General features: G+C 40.7%; 1 protein-coding gene across 2 annotated transcripts in view; it reads left to right on the forward strand.

Moving 5' to 3' along the window:
- The first annotated feature begins 1,217 nt into the window (after nucleotides 1–1,217).
- si:ch211-260e23.9 (uncharacterized protein LOC555795 homolog) overlaps nucleotides 1,218–20,677 on the forward strand; it is a 30,996-nt gene continuing 11,536 nt past the window's right edge. The window contains exons 1-3 of one of the 2 annotated variants that reach the window (XM_063066952.1): nucleotides 1,218–1,337; nucleotides 13,027–13,200; nucleotides 14,399–14,540. In XM_063066952.1, the coding sequence (XP_062923022.1) occupies nucleotides 13,074–13,200; nucleotides 14,399–14,540 (269 nt within the window). In that variant the 5' untranslated portion in view covers nucleotides 1,218–1,337; nucleotides 13,027–13,073. Of the gene's footprint in view, nucleotides 1,338–1,371; nucleotides 1,864–13,026; nucleotides 13,201–14,398; nucleotides 14,541–20,677 lie in introns of those variants that run through there. The other variant, XM_063066951.1, reaches the window with a different exon arrangement.

Below are 20,677 nucleotides of genomic sequence, written 5' to 3' on the forward strand. Positions count from 1 at the left end.
GACTCTGCATGCATTAAAGTTATTGCATGAACTTCAAGTATGAGACAAAAAACAGCTTGTAAAAGTAGATGCAAAGACCAAAGCCCGGATGGATGAATGGAAGGGTTAAAAGAAAGGAGTCAAACTTTGATACAATGGTTCTCTGAGGTGATGTTATGTCTAAGTTTGGAGACCCTCGATTTGACTTAGAGAAAAGGTGGGGTTCTTTTGCTCGCTACTATCATTTGATTTGAGTTAATTAAGATGGTCCCCTTCTGATTCTTGTTTAAATAGATTTGAGTGGCGGATTGATATTTTTCTTTTATGGAAGCTTGTATGCCATATAGCTCCAGGGTTGTGCTCCCAATGGTTTTTTTTTGTTTTAGTTAGTAGGGGTTCTTTTTTCCTTCTTTCTTTTTTCCAAAAAAAAGTTTTAACATTTTGTTTTTTCTTATTATTATTGATATATAGTTTAGCTTTGTTAATCAGTTATTTGATAATTAATTCTTATTGTACATATTGACATGCTGACTTGATTACTTTAATGTATTTTTGTTGATTTTCAATAATAATTAATAAAAAAGATTTAAAAATGAAAATAAAAGAAAGGAGTCAACAGAGATGCAAAAACAGAGGATTCGTCAGATGCTGTGGATGAGGAAACCATGAGGAAGAGATCAGATGGTAAAGGAAGCAATAGAACAATTTATAAGAGAATATTATTAATAAATTGTGAACGAAATGCACCTTCAAGATGCACAAACTAGAAGAGTAAGAGAGATGTCCAGAGCTGTCAGAAGTACTTCTTGCAGTCTCAGAATGAACTCCTACAACCACCATAGAACCGGAGACTGCAGAACCGGAGATTGTTTTCACAGCCACACGTCTCACCTGCCAAGCAGAGTGAGACTTGTGGCTCACTTGTCCGGATATACATTATCCCACAGGAGTCAGAAATCCTCCACATGGATTAAATCTTTAGGCCTGAATGGGGCAATTTCAAATTTACAATGCTGTGGATGTCTGTGTTGTAGTTGTATTACGTAGATAGCTGAGATGCATTCTCTATTGAGTTGGAGTTTATAGCTAAGTAGGGAGGAGTGTTCTGTATTTAATATTCCAGTAATATTTGAGTAATCTTGTAAATATGTTGTTGATTATTATTTGTTTAAATAATTCATTACGAGTTTTTTTAAAATGGGAATTGCACACGTCATGACGCTACCACAGGGTACGTGCGCGCTTCGCTTAAAGAAAAGACAGATTTAGACTCGGACTCCCTTGTTTTTATTCCGATTCGTTTTATATTTTGGAGTTACAAAGCATAACAGTTTTCTTAAACGTTGTGATTGGTACTGGTGAGTAGAGCAGTCACTGAAAATACTTAACGAAACATAAGCAACCCATAAAATGCTGGAGGAACTCAGCAGGTCAGGAATTTCATCATAGAGGGGAATAACAGTTGACGTTTCGGGCCGAGACCCTTCTTCAAGACTGGAATCATAAAAAAACGGGCAGAAGTGCGGTCCTTTTGCTCACAAAGCCAGGACTCGGTGTTCTTATCGGGGGCGTGTTTGTGCTTCTGAGTACTGTATGTACAGCAGCAGCCCGTTACGTGGAGTTGGGGCTGCTGTCAGACAGCACTGGGAAGGGAATGGGAGAAGCAGGTGACAATTCATTGGTTCACAGAGTCGGGGCCGCGGCTGCGAATGTGATGCTGGAGATAGAAACTGGGCGGCTCGGGAAAACGCAGTGCGCGCACACACGCAGATGACCAAAATACCCTGGACGGCGGTGGTTTATTGATAAGATTGCTCTTGGATTAGTGTCACCTTCACTTCAGGCACAAATCTCTGCATTCGTGAACAGAAGCCGAGATACGAGGTACACTTTCGTTTAATAACTTTGGTCGACTTTTCTGTAACTTGGAAAGTTGTTTTTAAGTTGCAATAACAACTATTAACTGAGCTGTGGTTACAGCTTTCCAAATCTTATCATCGCCTGCGATGCAAAGCTGTGAACATGAGTTACGTTAAGGTAGTTTTCTCTCTGCAGTTTATTCGTAATATGCTATTTGTTTTGGGAATATCGTTTAAGAATGAGGTCGTGTATGGGACCACGTATTGTTTCGATTTGGGGCATGCTCAGGCATGGTTGACAGTTCAGGGATCAGCCAGAGCAGAGCCATTTCCCAGACCTAGTCGGGGATTTCAAGAAGTCATGTTTTCCAAAGGTTAAGCTGACAGACTGCAGAAATGTCTGAACATCCGATGGTGCGTGTTTACTGGTTGTCTTCACTGTGAAGATGCATACTTGCCCTCATTGGTCAGAACACTGACACAAGACTTGGGATGCCATGTTACAGCTGTACAAGACGTTGGGGAGACCACAGCTGGAGTGTTTTGTGAAGTTACTTTTAACCTATCGCTAGGAAGGGTGTCATTAATCTGGAAAAGGGGTGAAAAGGTTCCGGAGGATATTGCAAGGACTGGAGTGCTTGAGTTATAAAGAGAAACAGGATAGGTTGGGGCTTTCCTCCTTGGAGTGTGGAGGCTCGAGGTGAACGTGTAGAGGTATATATAACCATGAGCAGTGTAGAATAGGTGGGTGATCACGGTTTTGTTTTTCCATGGTTAAGGATTCTAAAAGTACCATGCATAAGTTTAAGGCGAGAGAGGACCTATTTGAAAAGGACCTGGGGGATGGGTGCTTTACACAGAGTGCAGAGGGTTTATTAAATTAACTGTTAGAGGAATTTAAAAGACATTTGGACAGAGATACATGGATAGGACAGGTTTAGAACAGGGAGGTTTCCAGCTTGGGGTCCAGGGACCGCTTGGTTAATGGTAGGGGTCCATGGCATTTAAAAAAAAAGGTTGGGAGTCCCTGGTTTGGAAGAATGTGGGCCAAAAGCAGGCAAAATGGAGCTAGCTGAAGTATTCAACTTGGTTGGCATGGATGAGTTGGGCTGAAGGGTTTGTTTACGTGCTGTATGATTCTATGGCTCTATGTTGCTAGCGTTGGGTTTCTGGAGTGATTGCTGATGACCTTTAACCTGTTCGATGTCAGGTTTAGCAACTCAGAATTGCTGAAATACTCCAAAATCTTTCGTAATTTAACAGTGATTAGATCCTGGGACACTGGAAGTTAATTCCATAAAGTTGACAGTTCAGCAATGTCTGAGCATTCTATTATACCTTAAAGAAACCAGCTGTTTTATAGTTTTGAGGAATCTTTTCAACAAGATAGATTTGAGATCTTTCCAACCAACAACTCTGAGCTTATTCTGAGCCCGGGGACTGTTTCCTCTCACTGCTGAGACCCAAAATCAAAAAAAGGCAAAAAAAACTACAAATGCTGGAATTTTGAAACAACAATAGAAAATGCTAGAATAGAACAATAGAGAATTCAGCAGATCAAACATCATCTCTGGAGAGAGAAAAAGGTTTGACAATGACCTTTCATTAGAACTGGAAAAAGTTAGAAATCAAACATGTTTTGTATTGTAGCCATGCAAAATTAAAACGAGATAAATTAGGACAGAGGGGGAGAATACTGGAAACATGTTTTATAAACCACTGGAATAGCTGGAAATAAGACGATAGGACAAAGGAGCAGAAGTTGGCCATTCGGCCCATCGAGTCTGCTCCGCCATTTTATCATGAACTGATTCATTCTCCCATTTAGTCCCACTCCCCCGCCTTCTCACCATAACCTTTGATGCCCTGGCTACTGAGATACCTATCAATCTCTGCCATAAATACACCCAATGACTTGGCCTCCACTGCCGCCCGTGGCAACAAATTCCATAGATTCACCACCCTCTGACTAAAAAAATTTCTTCGCATCTTTGTTCTGAATGGGCTCCCTTCAATCCTTAAGTCATGCCCTCTTGTACTAGACTCCCCCACCATGGGGAAACAATTTTGCCACATCCACTCTGTCCATGTCTTTCAACATTTGAAATGTTTCTATGAGGTCCCCCCTCATTCTTCTAAACTCCAAGGAATACAGTCCAAGAGCGGCCAAACGTTCCTCATATGTTAACCCTCTCATTCCCGGAATCATTCTAGTGAATCTCTCTATACTCTCTCCAACATCAGCACATCCTTTCTTAAATAAGGAGCCCAAAACTGCCCACAGTACTCCAAGTGAGGTCTCACCAGTGCCTTATAGAGCCTCAGCATCACATCCCTGCTCCTATACTCTATTCCTCTAGAAATGAATGCCAACATTGCATTCGCCTTCTTCACCACCGAATGTGAAATAAAAGCGAATACCAGAATTATTAGCAGGTCTTCCAAACCAGAGCAGGGTGGGGATTGCCAGGGTTTCTCCAGCCTCCATGTTCAATAGATCTTCCTTCTGCCAACTGTAACAATGCCATCACAGACTTGCACTCCCCTCCTTGTCCCTTTCAGCATTCTGAAGGAACCATTTGCTGGTTTGCTCTTCCATACCCACAATTGCTCACTTTCCTTCCCGTGACCCTTTCCCATGCAACCACAGGAGATACAACATCTGCCATTTTACCTCTTCCCCTCCTACCATCCAGGGACCCACCATTGCTTGCAGGTGAAGCAGCATTTGAGTTTAGTCTACTGCATTTATTCCTAATGCCATTGTTGCCTGTACAGTGGAGAAACCCCATCATGGGATTGCGCGATCAGATTGCAGGGCACCTCCATTCAGTTGGAAAACAAGGCCTGTTGGCTGTCACTTTAACTCTCTGTACCAGTGTCACTCTGATCGCCTGTCTTTGGCCCACTTAGAAGATCTGACTCAAGATCAAGGAACAATATTTGTTCAATATTAGTAGCATTAGCACTACTGAATGCTGAATTGAACTGTTTCAGATAACCAGACCTTCCTGCATTTGGGACTGACCAGTCCTAATAAAGAAAGTCATCAAACAGTAACACAGTTTTTCTCTCTCTATAGATGCTGCTTGTCCTACTGGGTATTTCAAACTCCCTCTTTAATTTCAGATGTCCAGTACTGTATTTCTATAGTCCTGTATGTCACAATTTTGTGTGATCTTTTCCCTTCTCGATCAGCTCCGACGATTTTCATTGTCTACAGTCCGATCAGGTGTTCCTACAAACCTACACTACCCTCTATCATTTGGGACCACCTTCTGTTGTGTCCACTTGTCTCCATCGCGAGCACAGACCGTTCCATTGTTCTTTCCATCTTTTCCCCTCTCTGCTCCTTAAAACACGGTGAAAGGTTATTGACCAGAAACATTAGCTCTGTTCCTCTCTCCACTAATGCTGTCTGATCTGCTGAGTGTTTCCAGCACTTGTTTCAGACTCAAAACAACCTGTTCATTGAATTTTCTATTTGGTTCTGTTTGTAACTAAACAGAAAATAAAACCAGTTGCATCTGAAGGAAATGACAATTCCTTATGACATGGATATGTATTTCTAAAATTCAAAGCACAAATGAGTTATGAAGATCATAATTATGAAATTTAAACGTGTCTGAAATGTTTTTCCACAGCTTCTGAGTGTCATTGCTTCAGTTCTCATGGTTGACCCCTCCAATGTAAACAGAATGTATACACACAAGAGGCTATTTCCAGTATATAATTTTCTTTCAATGACTTCCGTGGTTTTCATTGTTTCATGGCTATTTGGAGAAGACAAATCTCAGTGCTATATACTGCATACTTTGATAGTAAATGAACCTTTGAACTGCAATAGCCAAGAGTCTACCTGTGGCTAAAGGCTGATTTATACCTGTGGCTAAAGGCTGATTTATACCTGTGCGTCAAATTGACGCTGTAGGTACGGCGTAGCCGCAAACCCTACGCAGTGCCTACGCGGATCCCTACGCCGTAGCCTAACACGCAGCTCTCCCAAAATGTAACTACGTGTTGCGGCAACGCAGACCGCAACAACTGTGATTGGTCCGCTTGGTAGCATCGCATTTCCTCCTACGCTGCAATAGCTTCCCATTGGGTGACTGAAGGGCAGGGAAGGAACTCTGGCTGCAGTGCTTTCCATAAAGCTTTACAGACCTCCGAAATTATGGAGGACGCATTTCGCTTTTACGAAAAAAGACACTTGCTTTAAACTTGTTTACCCCGAGAAAGACTACCATGACCATGAAGCCTTGCACGGGCAGGTGTGTGCGCATGCAAGATGTGCGAATACATGACGTACAATTGCAGAGCGACACAGACACACCAATGCACAAGTATAAATGCTCACAATGGCATTGCCCACTTGTGTAGGCTACGACGTAAGCTGGTACACACAAGTATAAATCAGCCTTTAGACCTCACCACATGTGAGTGTCTACATTATGTATTCTTCTTATAGATGTTGTTGTAGATATACACTGTGCACATGGTCAACACCACATTCATTATCTCAGCCACAGTCTCACTGTCTTTCCACCTCATCTCTTTGATTTCGAATGGACTTTGCTGACATGAAATTCCCACTTAAGAACACATCAATCTGAACTGTGCTTTTCATTTCTTTTATTTCACCATTTGATGTTACATTGTCCCCTTGATGCCCTTTGTTGTTGTTTGCACATTACAGGATGTATTAATATGATTTCTATCAATCATGAGTTTAGACAGCCCACAATTTTGAATCTTTAAATTTAAAATTTCATGCATCCCATTTATAATTGCAAGTCTGTTTATCGGCAAGTTGGAGGTATGTAGTAAAAGACCTACACAGGAAAGCATGCAGTGCATCTTAATTCTTATTTTAACTATTAGCTTACCAGGCAAATGCTACATAGTGTGTGCTAAGGACAGAAGTGACTGCCACATGCTGTGTTTGGGAAAGGGTAAAATAGATATGGTGGATAATCTACAAAGTTTGTGATATTTTGTTTGAAGCATGCAGATGTCCAACTCAGAGTAAAATTCAAGTTGGAATCTCTTGCTTTACAGTGAAACTCCGATAGTCCAACACACAGTTCTTCATGAATCCCTATGGTTCTGCTTCTGGTTCACTGGGTTTTGTTCCCCACATCCTGTAAGCTCATCAGGCTTTGTACCCATGCTCTCTTTAAATTTGCCCAGTTTACAGGATAATTCATTAGTCGCCTAATGTGTGTTTAAAATGTGTTGGGGTATTAATACAATTAATTTCTAATAGTCAGTAACATCTGATTATCCACTACTACCAAGATCATGAGAGTCCTGGATTATTTGAGTGTTAATGGATTTTGCATTCCTTAACAGATCTTCACAGTGTTCGCACAAATTAGGAAGCCACATGGTGGCTGAAATGCCAGGTTTAATGGAAAATTACTACAAATCACCATGTGGGATGGTGCCTTAAATTCTGCGGCCCTGCTAAAGCTAGTCAGTTGCCGCTGATAGAGAAACGTAATTAAAGAAAAGTCTCCAGACAATAAGAAATCTTTTTTGCTGCCTGTTTCAATTCCAAGACCAGCATTCTAAATTAGGCTTGGAAAATGCGTTTTGTACAACTCCAAAAATAGCTGGTGCAACTCACAGAAAGTGAGGTTATTTACATTCTGTTAGTAATTACAAACAGCTCTCTGGCTGCAACTCTGGAGGCCAGTTTGGACTTTGAGTTCTACTAAGGGGAATGGTCAACCAAACACAGGGGAAAGAGACACACAAATTGTCCTGTAATACCCTCTCACGTGCAGGCCTTCAAATGCTCGTTAAAAATGGTGCTTAGGCGAGAACATTTTGTACCTGAGTGTTCATCTGCATTACCTATGCATACGCGTTGTACTCCACAATGTGCTTCTGTGTATGAAGTAGTTATATTTCTGCTGTTTTGAAAATTGAGAATCCTTTGCTGATAGCATGAACCTATGATCTGTACTCCACTCAAGTGTAAATAAGCAGAAGGATATGCCAGAAGTCCAAACCAGTTACTGTATTTAGAACATGGATCAGTACAGCATAGGAATAGACTCTTTGGCTCATGATGTGTCAAACTAATTGAAATGATAATTAAACTGAACTAATCCCATTTGCCTATACAATGTCCATATCTCCCCATTCTCTGCACATTCATGTGCTTATCTAAGATAAGCATCTCCATTGTATTTATCTCTAGCACCTCTGGCAGTGCATTCCAGGCCTGTTTTTCTGTGTAAAATCTTGGCCCACACATCTCATTTGAACCTGGCTCCTCACCTTAAATGCGCGCCCTTTCACGCTGAAATGGCACGCGGTTTGCCAGGCTCACTCTGGATCAGCCGGAAACATCGGCTGTTGATTATTCATTTCCGTAGATGCTGCCTGACCTGCTGAGTGTCTCCAGGATTCTGTGTGTGTTGCTCCGGATCAGCCTGCTGCCCAAACGCCCCTCTCCTCCGCTTGCTGCCTCAGGCCTACGTGGCTCGCTCTTGCTTCACTCTACTCAGCCTGTTCACGCTTCACAATATCTGCCCTCAGGTGTTCCTTTTCCATCCAGGGACACCTTTTGCTTGTGTTAATTAGCTTAGCGGTCCCTAGCCACCAGGCCGCAAAGTATGTGCTACTGGGCCGCGAGGAAATGATATAATTTGGCGATATGAGTCAGCTACACCTTTCCTCGTTCCCTGTCACGCACTGTTGAACTTGAACGCACGTGTCATCTGTGTCAGCGCAGGAAGAAGATCAAGTCCTTGACCTTGCAACTGACGGTGGGCTGAAATGTATGTTTGACATAACATCTCTGCCAGCATTCTGGATCAAAGTCAAGGCTAAATATCCTGAGATAGCCACGAAAGCACTGAAAACGTTGCTTCCATTTCCAACATCATATCGCTGCGAAGCGGAGTTTTCTGCAATGAATGCAACAAAAACTAAATTTGTGGAATAGACTGGACATAAGGAACCCCTTTTGAGTATCACTGTCTCCCATCACCCCTCGATGGGACCGTCTTGTTGCAGGAAAACAAGCCTAGGGCTCCCACTGATTCAGCGATATTGGTGTGTTGCAATAATTTTATATGTTCATACGAGGAAAATATGTGCTGTGTGTTCAATATCCAAACGTTGCTTACAATGTTATGATGCTATTGACTTATAAGTGACTTATAATTGACTTATCACTATATTCTTTTTTTTTTAATTTTATTTTTTTATTTGGATAAGGAGTTCACAATTATCATGTACTTTTTTCACACATATAACCTTTTCCATTTTTTTATATGTATAAAACTACAATTATTTATACATTCTTAAGTACACATTGAGATGATATAAAAGCAAAATAAACATTTAAATAGATAATTATGTACTGTGGTAAATCTAACCTATTAGGCTAAGTAATGAAATTAGTTGTTAAGAAAAATGGTAATAATAGTTTGAATACAACCCTTCTGGACCATTTCCACTGGTCCAAAATGTTGCATACAAGCCTATATACCAACCATTGTAGGTGTTTATATCCCAATTTGTTTGTGCTTGTTCCTGCCCGCAGACATAATTATCCAATCCCTATGTACTTATTTACTTAATTTTTTCATTTTTTTTATCCCTTTCCCAAATCTTTCCCTTTACTTGTGTTAATTCTTTATTTTTCAAAAAAAAACAACAAACATTTAGACTAGGGGTGCTTACGTTAGCAATATTACTGTGTTGATGAGAAGAGCAATATAAATCATTAGGAGAGTCATCTAAAGTCTGCTCGCATTGGGGTTATATATTCAATCCATTTATTCCAGATTTGATAAAATGTTTCTTTTTGAGTTCTCAGGGAGTAGGTCAAGACTTATCACTATATTCATGCGCTGTGTTACATAAAACCTAAAATAACACCAACATATGGTAAAAGCAGGAATGATATGATAAATACACAGCCTATATAAAGTAGAAATAACGTATGTACAGTGTAGTTTCACTGAACAGAATCATCAAAAACAATTTGTAGAAAAAAATCGGTATGTACACGCATGCACATAGGTGCCCGCGCAAGGCTTCGTGGTCATGGTAGTCTTTCTCAGGGTAAACACAACGTATTTGACTGCTACTCTTCTCTGTTGGCAACCCTCCCCTCCCTCCCAAACACCCCCCACCCCCCCCCGGTCGGCTGGTCTGCAAGAATATTGTCAATATTTAACTGGTCCGCAGTGCAAAAAAGGTTGGGGACCCCTGAATTAGCTCATTGATCTCCTGGTCATCTTTGTCAACCAGTCCCAGTCAGCCTTCATTACCCACTCCTGTTGAACATATTATGCCTGAGGTTTGTGGTCTCTTCCTCCCCCAGCACCAGAGTTACCCTGGAGCATTGATTTGTGTCCGTGATGATCACAGTATATTTGTTCTGCCTTAGAACCCAACCAATTGGTCAAATTCTGCAGAGCTGTTGACCACCTTCCTTCTGTGTAAAAACAACTCTTTTCCAATTTCTCCTTGCTTAGGGTGTGCCTACTGCCTTGTTCTTTAAACTCAGCACGATGTTAATGTCAAAGTGTCTTGAGTTTCTGGGTTATCAAGTGTTCAAGCCTATCACAGAACATGAGAAAATCTGCCAATGCTGGAAATCCAAGTAACACACAAAATGCTGGAGGAACTCAGCAGGCCAGGCGGGCATCAGTGGAAAAGAGTACAGTCCACGTTTTGGGCCGAAACCCTTCGGCAGGGATGGTGAATTCTGTCACGGTTTGGATACTCCTTTGAATTTCCAAACCTTTCATGTCCTGAGCTTCATATTGTGGAGTGGAAGTTGCCAGAGTGTTGTTTCTTTAATGTGCAATGGCCATTTCTCCCTATTTACCACATTGACCTGACACCTGACACACCAACAACTAACTAACCAGTTCTCTTTGAAACTCCCACTGTAGGGTCAGAGGGTGAGTTCCAGTTAGCATTGCTGGGCTGATACAGTATAGACCAACTAATCTTTACTCCTCAAACAAGAGAAAGTCGGCAGATGCTGGAAATCCGAGCAACACACACAAAATGCTGGAGGAACTCAGCAGGCCAGGCAGCATCTATGGAAAAAGGTACAGTCGACGTTTCGGGCTGAAACCTTTCGGCAGAACCTGCCAAAAGTACAGGACCAGCATTTTGTGTGTGTAAATCTTTAAGGGAGAATGTTAACCAGGAAGTGATAAGTAACTCCCATGCTGTCCTTCAGAATAATGAAATGGCATCATTAACAAGAGAGGAAACAGCTTCACTCTTAATGCTTCATTCAAATTTCCAACGCCACAATCTTTGTACTCGCCCAATGAGGACACTCTGCATAGCTCAATGAAGATTCATCCATTCTGATTCACTGGATCAGATATGCCACAAGTCCCTTAGCAAAAGCACCACATGAACTCTGATCTCCATCTTCAATAACGTGTTGCTGACAAACCTGTAGGCAACTGTCAGCATTCCCCTTGAGCTGAACATAAAACCCAGGCCATTCACCTCCAGCCTACAGGTGATCACAACATGAAAACATTACAACAGTATATAATGCACTCATTTAAAAATGACTGACCAGCAGTAACAACTGTAGACACAAAGTATCAGTGTTTACTTTATCCAGGTCTCTGTGTGGCATGCAGTACATGTAATATGACCAATGCACTGGAAAATTTTAAACACGAGATTCTGCAGATCATGAACACAAAAAACGTGACCTTTCGTGCCCTGAACTTCATGTTGTGGAGTGAAAGTTGCCAGTGTGAAATATCAGCTGTACTCTTTTCCATAGATACTGCCTGGCCTGCTGAGTTCCTCCAGCATTTTGTGTGTGTTGCTTTGATTTCCAGCATCTGCAGATTTTCTCTTGTTTGTGGAAGTCTGCAGATGCTGGAAGTTTAGAGTAACACACTCAAAATGCTGGGTGAACTCAGCAGGTCAGTCAGCATTAATGGAAAGGAATAAATAGTCAACATTTTAGGCCAAGACCCCTCATCACGACGGAAATTTTAACCTTTTAAATAGATTACTGTGTTTTAATTAGAACTTGTGGGAAATATGAGGGCTATTTATTTATATTTGTGTGGACAAAACTGAAAAGGCCATGTAGTTACTGATATGGTTGCTGATGAAGGGTCTCGGCCTGAAACATCAACTTATTCCTTTCCATAGTTGCTGCCTGTGCTGCTGAATTTCTCCAGTATTTTGTATGTGTTCGTACTGACATGGCTGTTTTTCTCCTTGTACCAGTCCTGTGGAGAATGTAAATCAGCAGATATCATTGATGTACTGATCGTATGTGAAGCACTTTGAACAAATCCGATAAAACTATGTTTCCCACATATTATTCTGCCCATTTGACCTTCACTCCACTGGAGACTAGTGACTCTCAGAGGCTTACGTAGTATGATCCTTGATCTTGTGGTGATGGGGCTCCCAATGTAGTATTAGAGGATGCACCTTCAGTTTTGGTGCCCAAGCAGTTCTCCCTTTTTTTTATATATCTCCACTATTTTGCAGCTGTAACTTCTTCTGTTGGATGCTGAGGTAACCGTAGCCCTTGGCTAGGGGCAGATATCGTCAGGTGGTGCTCAACCTTCAGAGAACACTTCAACACTTAACCATTACATTTGCCAACTGGTGGGTCAGCAATGGTGGTCAAGTTACTGCCCATCTGCTCCTGACTTGCAGCTCAACAGCTGATTCTCTTCTTGATTAGCCACATTTATATCCTTTTCAACTATTTTCTAAAAATCCATTTCAGCTTTTTTCCCCACCTGTCCTAATGTCTCTGTGTGTTGAAATTTGCTAATGATTCAGGGAAGTGCTTGGAAGGCAACAGAAGATTAAAGGCACAATTATAAACACAAGTTGTCACAAGTTCCGATAGTGACCGAATTCTGATTTCAAAATCGCTTTCAATGCTGGATGCTGACCAATGTTTTGAAAGTGACTGCTTGCAGATTGGAAATTTCAGCCTAAATGAGTCAGGGCGACTTTTTATCTCAGAACTCCCAATGGTGACATAATTGACCGTTCAGAAAATGGGAGTGGTGGATGAAATCCAGTTTGTGATTACATTGCATGTCATCTTTGTGAATTATCTGTTTTTGCTGTGGACAAATATTATTATGACATACTGTGTTGCAATATCTTTCTGAAACACAAATGTGTTTTTTTCCCTCCACAGAAAAATATCTATTATTTAAGACTTACTGGAGGTATAGAGCTTAGATTATGCTTGGAAAACTTGCTTCCTTTCTCTTTGGAGAGAGAGATGGTGATGATTGTGAAGAAAAGGGTGGCATGAGTAACATTCTTTATGAGAACGTGGAGGATGACTGGGTTATAGTGGATATCCAAGGTAGGACATTGATCTTTGTGCTTATTCACAATCTCAAGATTGAAGACAAAACATTATTGGATCTTGGATACAGGTTTATAAAATGTAAACCATTAGAAGGTATATAATCAGTGATATATGATTGTATTATTTAACAACTAAAGTGAACAAATAGTTTAATATTGAGTAAAAAAAATTGAGAGACCCTGATATGGTTTATGTTTTCATCGCTGATAAATGCAGCTTTTCTTTTGAAAGCTACTATTGTTACAAAGTAAATCTACAAAACTTAATGAAAGAACTGAAGCCATATTAGTTTGGAGAGGGTTGTGAAAATACATACAGCTGTTATATTCAAACTGTTAAATTCAATGATCAAATATAACCAGATCTGCTGTATAAAGTTTGTAACTGTTAATTCATATTTTTATCAAGTGGACTAAAGTCACTGCTTGTTAATGCATTGCATTATCGAGTGCCAAGTGAATTTAGAAAAAAAATGGTAAAATACAAAATGTCTACCACAGGTATATTTCACAAGTACTAAGTGCAATTGGAAAGACTATAACTTCTCATAATTAAATTTGAGGCTTCAGCAAGAGGGCTTGTGAGGCTTCCAAATCAGATTCCATAATTTGCATTGAAATTGATTATCTTTGGTTGTTTGTTTAGAATGTATTACTTATAAAGTGGCAATCAAATGTGTAGGCTTTTAAGGACTTATATTAGGCAGTCCCACAGGTCTGAGGATAACTTAAAAAGGAGTGCCTGTTCATAAGACTATAATTTGGTTCACATGGAATCCTTCCAAGAGCACTCATTGTTTTTTGTTCACTAATGGAAAAACTTGAGATTTCTTACTTCACATGAGTGCAATAGAAAAGCAAGCATTGTTGCATTCCAGTGGACACTTGATCAAGTTTGCTGATCACTGCCAAAGATTGAGAATCACTCTTGAACTAGTCAGACTGATATTAATTTATCTTTGTGAGTCACCATGGTTCTGCATTTAGGAGAGCATGGCCAGTGTTTTATTCACAGACCTGATTCATATGAAATTTAGTTGATCATCCTATCAACATGAAGTTTGTTTTCCATTTAATATTTTACAAGGGAGATATGTAGAATCGAATATATTCAAAGTGGCTAAAGACAGGGAAATAGAAGATGAGATAGTGGAAGAACATAAATTGTAAATATCAGTGTCTCTTCCCCACAGATCAATATCCAGTGCTAATACTGGAAAATGATCCACTGGAAAACCTTCTGACTGAGCACCCAAGTATGCCTGTTTACTGTCTGAGGATTGAGAACAGTGACGGCGAAGAAGAAGCTGAATTGGAGGATCTGGAGAGTCTCAGGTTTGTAATCGGAAACGGGAACAGATTAAGTTTAATGGTCCCATTCCAAAAGCCTTGTATCATCTTCTAAAACTATCACTCCTAAGATGTATGTGATGTAGTTTACAAAACAGCATTTCAACTATTTAGTGAATTGAAATATGCTTACTTATTTCTCTCTCCTTACAAGTAGACACAAGGCTTGTAAAGGTATTAAAAGCATGATGAAAAGACTCCTCTCTTTTCACTTCTCTGTTCCAAAAAAATTATTTTATCCCTTCCTAAGCTCAGATGTGATGCAAGAGTTCCCAATATAAAAGTGGAGTGAAGAGGCAGTTTTACCAATTCACTATAACTATCCTGAAAATGTGAATATAGCCAATAGTTATCGAGCCATTCAGCACAGAAACAGGATCTTCAGCTCACCATCTATATATGGACCATCAAGTTTCTACAGCATCTATACTAGTCCCATTTATCAGCACTTGTTCTGTAGTCTCTTTGCCATCATGATTCTGATGTTCATCCAGATGCTTATTAAATTTTGTGATAATTTCTGCTCCAGATTACAACCACCCTCTTGGTGCTTCCTTCTTATCATGTGGCAACCAGAATTGCATTCAATATCCCAGCTGTGGCCAAACCCATATTGTACAAAGTTGTTAAAAACAAAGTGCTGGAGGGGCTCAGCAGCATTTGTCGGTCGAGGCCTTCCTGTTCTTGTATGCCATGCTGCAGCTAATGAAAGCAAGCATCCCTTGTGCCTCTCCGCCATCCTTTCTGCTTGTGCTGCCACCCCCAGGTTTCTCAGGATTTGTACACCAAGGTCCCTTTGTCCCTCAGTGCTCTTTAAGGCCCCAGCATTCTTGGTATCCCAGTTCATCCATGGTTTCCAGCACCTTTATCAGCATGGGCTTGCTGATAAAACCCATGCCCGTGGCTCCACACTCATCTAGGCTGAGTGCTGAGTCTTTGAGTGCAGACCAGTTTCCTGACCCAAAGCAGTATTGTACAAGATCATCTGTTTCCTCAGACCAGAACTGTATGACTTTCTGTACAGGATCCTAGTGTTTCAGCTTCTGTTTGTATTCAGGAAGAAAGAGCACAGCCTGTTGGTCTGTTATCGAAAAACCCAGTTAAATTAGTCAGATAGGATATCCCACCAACAAATCCACCTTGATTATCCCTAATCAGTCCCTGCCTTTTCAGGCACATTTATTGATTGATTGATTGATTGAGATGCAGTGTGGAATGGGCTCTTTGAGCCACACTACACATTAACCACCAGTTTAACCCTAGCCTAACCACAGGACAATTTACAGTGACCAATTAACCTACCACCCGGTACGTGCACCCGTAGGAAACACATGTGGTCACGGGGAGAATGTACAAACTCCTTACAGGCAGCGCCTCGGGTCACCTGTACTGTAAAGCGTTGTACTAACCTCTTCACTACCGTGCCCCCCTCAGAATTTTCAGTACTTGTTCCTGAGCATAGACAAACTGGCCTTTAGAATCGACAGAAGTATTTGAGGATGCTTCCAGGACCAGTGGGCCTAAGTTATAAGGAGAGGTTGGCCTTGCTAAGTCTTTATTCCTCGGAGCACAGGAGAATAAGAGGTGATAAACTGGATGGTAGCAATCCTTTTGCCGAAGTAGAAGACTCTGAAACTAGGGGCATAGCTTTAGAGTGAGAGGGAAAAATTGAAAAGGGACTTAAAGGACAACCTTTTCAGTGTCTGAGGCAGGTACAGTGGCTAGGTACATGGAGGGGTATGGGCTGAATGCTGAAATTAAGACTAGATGGGTGGTTACTGTGCTTGTATTGACTCATTGGGTCAAATGGCCTGTACATTTGGTGTATTGCTCAGTGACTCATTGAATATATATCTTATTCTCGCAGCCCTTCTTGAATTAAGGCACCACGTCTACTGATCTGTAGTTTTCTAGCATCTTACCTGTGGCCGCTGAAAATTTAAGTATCTTTGTCAGGACTAGCAATCTCTTCCTTTGCCTTTCATAGTTGCTAGGAATATATCTCCTCAGGCCTTGGGGACTTGTCCATCTTTATGTCCATTAAGACATCAAATACCTCCTCCTTTTTAATTGTAATATGATACAGAATTTCACTACCCCAGCTGTAATCTCCACCGACATTATCCTTCTCCATAGTGAGTACAAATGTAATACCTTGCCAACTTCCTCTGCCTCCATGTACAGATTGTCCTTTGGTTCCTAAGTAACCCTGATCTTCCCCTGATTATTTTATTCTTAAAATGTTAGAAGTACCTTGAAATTTTCCTTAATCTCGTCTCCCAGTGATTTTCTATCTTTACCCTGTTCATTCTTTTTTAAGCAGCCCCCTGCAATTACTGAACCCTCCAAATTCTGATGAAGGGTCTTGGGCTGAAACGTCAATTGTTCATTTCTCTCCATAGACTCTGTCTGACTTGCTGAGCTCATCCAGCATTTTGTGTTGTTTCTCCGGATTTCCAGCATTTGCAGAATCCCTTGTGTTTAAACTCTGAATACCTTTTGACATCCAGAGTTCACAAGACGCTTGTGCTTACCTTTCACCTTTATGGGAACACGTTGGTTCTGAAAACTCATTATTTCACATTTAAAATACTCCCATTTTCCGAAAGTTGATTTGCTTGCAAGTACTGTAGCTTCTCCCAGCCTACATTTGCCAGGTCCCGTTCTTTGATATAGAAATCAACCTTCCTCCAATTGAGACACAATTTCTGGCCAGTCCTTGTCCATTTCCATTACTACTTTGAAAACTTACCAAGTTACGATCATTATCGGCAAAGGCTCACCCACTGGCATCTCACCCACTTATGCCTTCAGCTTTTGGTTTCAAAGCTGATGTCTCCAATTTATTATAATTTTATTTATTGGTCATTCTCTGTTCAAAACATTGAAACTTTGTTGCATAGTTTGTGGACAATATAAAGATAGGTGGAGGTAGATACAAGGGAGGGGAAGGCCGTTTTGAGAAAGTAGAGAAGGATTTAGACAGATTAAGAGAATGGGCTAAGAAGTGGCAGATGGAATTGAGTGTGGGGGTGGGGGTGTGTGGTCACGCACTTGGTAGAAGAAATAAAAGGATAGACCATTGTCTAGATGGAGAGAAAATCCAAAAATCTGAGGTGCAAAGGGATTTGGGAGTCCTTGTGCAGGATTCCCTAAAAATTAACCTGCAGGTTGAGTCAGTGGTGAGGAAGGCTAATGCGATGTTAGCATTCATTTCAAGAGGACTAGAATATAAAAGCAAGAATGTAATGTTAGGCTTTATAAAGCACTGGCTTGGCCTCACCTAGAGTACTGTGAGCACTTTTGGGCCCCCTTATCTTCGAAAGGATGTGCTGGCACTGGAGAGGGTTCAAAGGAGGTTCACGAAAATGATTTCAGGATTGAACGACTTGTCATGTGAAGAGTGTTTGATGGCTCTGGGCTTGTATCACTGGAATTCAGAAGAATGAGGGGTGACCTAATAGAAACCTACTTGAATGTTGAAAGGTCTTGATAGAGTGGATGCGGAGAGGATGTCTCCTTTGGTGGGAGAGCTTAGGACAGGAAGACACAGCCTCAGAATACAGGGGTGTCATTTTAGAACAGAGATGAGGAGGAATTTCTTTAGCTGGAGAGTGGTGAATCTGTGGAATTTGTTGCCACATGCCAGCTGTGGAGGCCAAGTCTTTACGTATATTTATGGCAGAGGTTGATAGATTCTTGATTGGTCAGGGCATGAAGGGATATGTGGAGAAGGCAAGAGATTGGGGCTGAGAGGGAAAGTGGATCAGCCATGATGAAATAGTGGAGCAGACTCAATGGGCCAAATGGCCTAATTCTGCTCCTATATGTTATGTTCTTATTATGGTTTTACAACAAACTGGGCTAAAATTTACCTTTCTAGTTCATTACACTTGTCTACCAGCAGCTGAGTTGAATATTAGATATATGTACTGATCTTTCCGGAAGGAATTTGCAGCTTACTCATTTTTACCCACAATTCATTCTGGAGTCAGCACAAACCTAATGTTCCTTTGAACGCACAGTGAAATTTGGGCTTATCTGGTATTTTCATTGAGAGTTTAATTTGTCTTTTGTTATTCAGTCAATATGATTTAAATATCTGCACAGCAGAATCTTAATTTGCAGGCTGTATAATAAAAGCATGTACAGATTCTTGCGATCTAAGATTGCATCAATTTTTTAATAGGTATATATTTCATGCTGAGGTATTGTGAAGTGTTATTGGGTGAATTGTGATCAATATTTGGCTTTTGTGCCTTGCTGCCTTTAGTATTTGTATTCAGATGCCATTTCTAAGACATCAATCATACTGGAGAGTTGCATGATTGTGCTGTGGGCAATTCACCACAACCTATAGTTAATATAAAAAAACTCAACATTACTAACAATATTTTGCTTCAGGGTAACAACAATGATATTTGTTATGCACTGTTATAACACCTTTGACCTTTATTTCCAGCCCCCGATGAATGACTAAAACTATCTTGTTTCCTATTATTTCTGTAAAATCAATTCTTTCCCCTTGAGTGAATGCTATCATAAAGCATCAGTGTGAATATCAGTATTTCTCTAATGTAGAATTCATGAATTGGCATGTTTGATTTTGTGTTGGAATTTGATGACCCTTTATGATTCCACACCATGGTTAGTAAGGGAATAAAGTAGAAGGATATTTCTGAGCAGCTCAGATTTCTTTTGGTACCAATTTAACCAGCTAAATTGAGCCTTCCTGGACAAAACAATTCAATTAAATCTTCCTGGACAAGATCTGGGAGCCGGGTGCAAGTTGTGTGTTATAGGTATCAAGAGAGTTCTGTGTTTGATTTTCCACACTTGAGTGGTTGAGGACATCAGTAAAGGTGGAATCCTAGCAAGGAAGCAGTAGAGAGAGTAGAAAGAGTGATTAATGGATAAAAAGGAGAAAATATATATGGGTAATTTAAAGGGTGGAGTTAACTGCTTGGTAGTGTAGTGGTGAGAGTGGGGATGGAAATGGGAGATGAAAAGTGATACCTTTAAAAGACTGGAAATTTAGTTCAGCTTGTTTATTAGAGTAAGTTTAGCCCAGCCAATGCCTTAACATAATACCTCTAGGTTTCTTGGCCTTCAAGGCTAAACAAGCTTATTGATGTATGGAGCTCAATTTTGGCTGCACATTGCAACCAATAACCTTGGTGGATTCTGGGGTTATCTAAAGAACAGATGCACCAAGGATCTGCTCACTTTAGTATCATTGTATTCTGCTGGAGACTGTAAGGAAACCAGTGCAGTTAGTTCCCCTGTGGACAGGGTGAAGAAGCCTGCATGTGAGCCTTGAGAAGAAGCCAGAGATGGTCACAGAAATCAAAAACACTTTGTGCTCTCCCACTCAGGAATTTGATGCCTTGCACAAACACATGTGGATGGTAGGTCCTCCAAAGCTCCAAAATACAGGAGATATCTTAGCTAAGAATATCGCAATAAGGTTCTGAGCAGTTGACTTCCATCTCCATTTGTGTCTAAAGGGCTGTGCTATATAGGAGTTTGAGGAAGTAGAAGTGGTGGTAATTTATTGTTATTTTTGACAAATATTAATTGTTAATACCAACTCTTCAAATAGTGTCTGACGAGTAACCTTTCGAATTCCATGGAATAGTGAGAAGTCTTGCTGCAGTTTATTGAGAGCCTGATTGAAGCATCCATTGCTGTACATCAGTATGTTTTGTGCTGAGGAAACTGGTTTGGCAATAGATTTTGCATTTATGTTTCAAAATGTTGAACTGAGGGTGTCTAAGATGAACATTTGGGTGCAGACCAGCCATTCCAATATATTGCTCCTCTTGCCTTGCCTGCAAGGGGTCCAAGGAAGATGAAGAAGTTCTTTTCTGGCTGTGTGACTTCTCACACAGATGAAGCAGTTGTTGAAAGCACTTGCATTGTTGGGGAAGGAAGCAGGATAGTATGATGGGTACTTTGGGATGTGAAGTCAACAGTCCGCTTGTTTACACTGGACTTAGAACATAGAACAGTACAATACAGGCCCTTCGGCCCACAATGTTGTGCCGACCCTCAAACCCTACCTCCCATCTAAGCCCCCGCCTTAAATTCCTCCATATACCTGTCTGGTAGTCTCTTAAACA

This window comes from Mobula hypostoma, chromosome 14 (genome assembly GCF_963921235.1).
Source record: "Mobula hypostoma chromosome 14, sMobHyp1.1, whole genome shotgun sequence".
NCBI lineage: Eukaryota > Metazoa > Chordata > Chondrichthyes > Myliobatiformes > Myliobatidae > Mobula > Mobula hypostoma.